Raw genomic sequence first — 2,737 nt, 5'->3', positions numbered from 1 at the left:
TAAAGCAGCCCGTGACGCTGAAGGGCCCGCGGGCCCTGTTGGGGATGTGACATCGAGCCATACACCTCCCGCTGGCCTTGCTCTCGCTGCCTCTGGGCTGTGGTCCAGTCAACAGGGGACATGGGGGAGACTTGAGGGGCGAGGGCAGAGGAGTCCCTGCGGGCCAGGGCCCCTTCTCCAAGGTCTAGAGCAGCTCCCTCCCCAACTTGGAGGCGTCACTACTTCCTGTGGGTTTCCAACAGCCTCTCTCTTGGACAGTGCCCTTCCTGGACGACCCACGCTGAAACAGCACACTGTTGCCCAATTAGTGCTCATGCCAACCAGGCTTTTATAAAATGCCCAAGATTTATTATGCCCTTGGACCACAGAAACCTGGAAAGCCCCTGCCTTGACCGAGCTCGTGGACCCCAAGCCCACATTTCTGGAATGGAGGCTTCCTAGAAAGCCTGTCTTACTGGGATGTCCAGGCAGGTGGGAGTGTGGCGTCCCCTCCACTTCAGCATGCGGAGGGGGATCTGCGCAGACTTGGGCCTGGGGACCCAACCCAGGGCAGGGGCCGTGAGAACTTATTCACCTCTTGAGGTCAGATGAGAGGAGCAAGGCTGGGGGCACGCGCACTGGCTTTGTAACTGCCTGGCGGTCGGCCAGGCCTGGGAGCACCTTCAAGATGCGCTGAAATCCAGCAGGCACCACTGCTGGTGGGTGTTAGCCTCAGCTACCAACAGGGCGCTGCCTCTTGGTGACAGTGGACCAGTGTTGTCACGATCCTCTTCAATGTCTCAGGGTGTCCGAAGAGGTGGCGTGTCACAAGACAGTGCACGCGGTGTGCTCTTGGCTTGTCCCGTCCCCTGGGGCAGAGATGAGGCCTGGGTGAGTTCATCTCTCTGTACCCAGGGGACCTCCAGCCCTTCTTTCCTCTCCCCCAGGCTCTCCCAGCACATCCTCCCACCTCCTGGCGGCTCCCTGACATCCGGGCCGCACGCTCCTAGATGAGGTGCACCAGCAGGGTGGAGCAGGTGGAGCCGAGCAGCAGGCCCACGCTCAGGTAAAAGGCCATCACCACGCCTGTGGCCTCGGCCAGCTCCCTGGGCACGATCTTGGGCCCGTACATGAGCGCCAGGGTGCCGAGGTAGCCGTTGCTGAGTCCCAGCAGGGCCGTGAAGAGTATGGGGTAGATGTCGGACGTGAAGACCACCGGCTTCAGGTGCACACGCGGCTGGTAGTTGCAGAGCATGAAGAGCGGGGTGAGGCAGGTGCGGAGGAGCACGAGTCCCGGGAGCAGCTTACTTTTGGGCCCCGGCACCTGGATCCAGGCTGTGACCTGCCGGCCACACAGGTCGGCAAAGTTGTACAGGAGGAAGGTGGTGAGGGGGACGAAGAACTTGGTGGTCCACAGGGAGCCCGAGTCCTGGTTGACGGACTGGATGTTGGTGGAGAGGGCAGGGAAAATGAGGCTGGTGATGAAGAAGAGATAGACGATGCAGAAGCCGAGGCCAGCGGTCGTCTTCAGGATGGGGCGGAGCGGGGGCGTATGGGCGCAACTGGATTCGCTGGGGGAGACCTGGGGCTGCCCTACTTCACCAGAAAATGCCCTGGCTGGCCGAACAGGCCTCATGTAGTACCTGCAGGAAGGAGAGCGGGACACGGTCAGAGGGCCAGCAGAGAGTGGGCTCGCTTAGGTTGCCCAGCAAACACGTTGTTTGAAAGAAAGAGTGAGCTGTCAGATGCTCCCCCTCCCCCACACCCAACAGCATCAGTCTTTTCCACGTCTGCCCTTCTGCCCAGGGCCACAGGTCACTTTGCATGGCCGAAAGGCCTTGCCGTAGTCACTTGACTCCCCTGGGCCATAGGTGTCTTAGAAAGCTGGCAGCTTCAGGCTGGCGGAATTAACACACAGTAGCTCCCACAGAAGTGCTTGTTGAGAGCCCTGCTCTGGGCCCTGTGTGACCCTGGGCTAGGTTCTCCCCTTTCTGGGCCTGTGTCCTCCTCTGTACAATGGGGCTGTGAGCTTTTACATTATGGAGGAGGCTAACGGGAAGTCCCTGCCAGCCCTCCCACCCAGAGAGCCGGCAGATAACAAACGAGTCAGCGGGTGGGTGGGCAGGCAGGACCCTCCCTTCCCCTGGAATGACTGGGCAGCGTGCTTCTGCTTGGCCCTGGTCTTGTTTCATAATGGTTCTCTAGGGAGAGGAACCTCTGGCTTCCGCTCTGCTCAGAATACTTGATGCTGCTTCAAGAAAGCTCCCCACCAACTTCCTCTGGCTGAAGCTCTTCCTCAGAGGTTCTCCCAAACCTCCCTGCTTCATCTCGCCCATGGGTGACTCGTCTGATGGCCATCTGGCGTTGCGTAAGGCCCAGTGCTTCCAGGGCCAGAACCGGCGGCGCCGCTGAGCCCCGGTGAGGGCAGTGCCTGTGGCCTCTCCTGGAGTGGGAATCGGCCTGTGTGGGCACGCTCTCTCTGCCGTCGGCACCACAGTCTTGACCGGCAGAGAAACGCAAACTGCCACGGGCTGGTGTGCATACCAGGGTGGCCTGGGGGTGTCCTGCCCAGGTGAGACTGGGAATTAGTCCCCCAGTTTGCTTGAGATGGTCCCAGTTTTAGTACAGAAAGTCCCTTGTCCTGGGAACCCACTCCGTCCCGGGCAGATGAGGATGACTGGCCACCCCAATCCTCTGAAGTGGGGATACAACGCGAATGTCCCCAAGCAGCAAGGCAGAGGGGACACGGACTGGCTTA

The 2,737-nt window shown here is 60.5% G+C and overlaps 1 protein-coding gene across 1 annotated transcript in view; it reads right to left on the bottom strand.

The window, feature by feature from the left end:
• Window positions 1-304: 304 nt before the first annotated feature.
• Window positions 305-2,737, bottom strand: part of SLC29A3 (solute carrier family 29 member 3) — a 46,594-nt gene continuing 44,161 nt past the window's right edge. Inside the window, exon 6 of the mRNA XM_045291689.1 lies at window positions 305-1,622. Coding sequence (XP_045147624.1) covers window positions 986-1,622 — 637 coding nt within the window. The 3' untranslated portion in view covers window positions 305-985. The remainder of the gene's footprint in view (window positions 1,623-2,737) is intronic.

Source organism: Echinops telfairi, unplaced genomic scaffold (genome assembly GCF_000313985.2).
Source record: "Echinops telfairi isolate 266 unplaced genomic scaffold, ASM31398v2 ScPeMD7_70;HRSCAF=299, whole genome shotgun sequence".
NCBI lineage: Eukaryota > Metazoa > Chordata > Mammalia > Afrosoricida > Tenrecidae > Echinops > Echinops telfairi.
The sequence above is the reverse complement of the archived record's forward strand: the minus strand, read 5'-3'. Positions and strand labels throughout refer to the sequence as shown.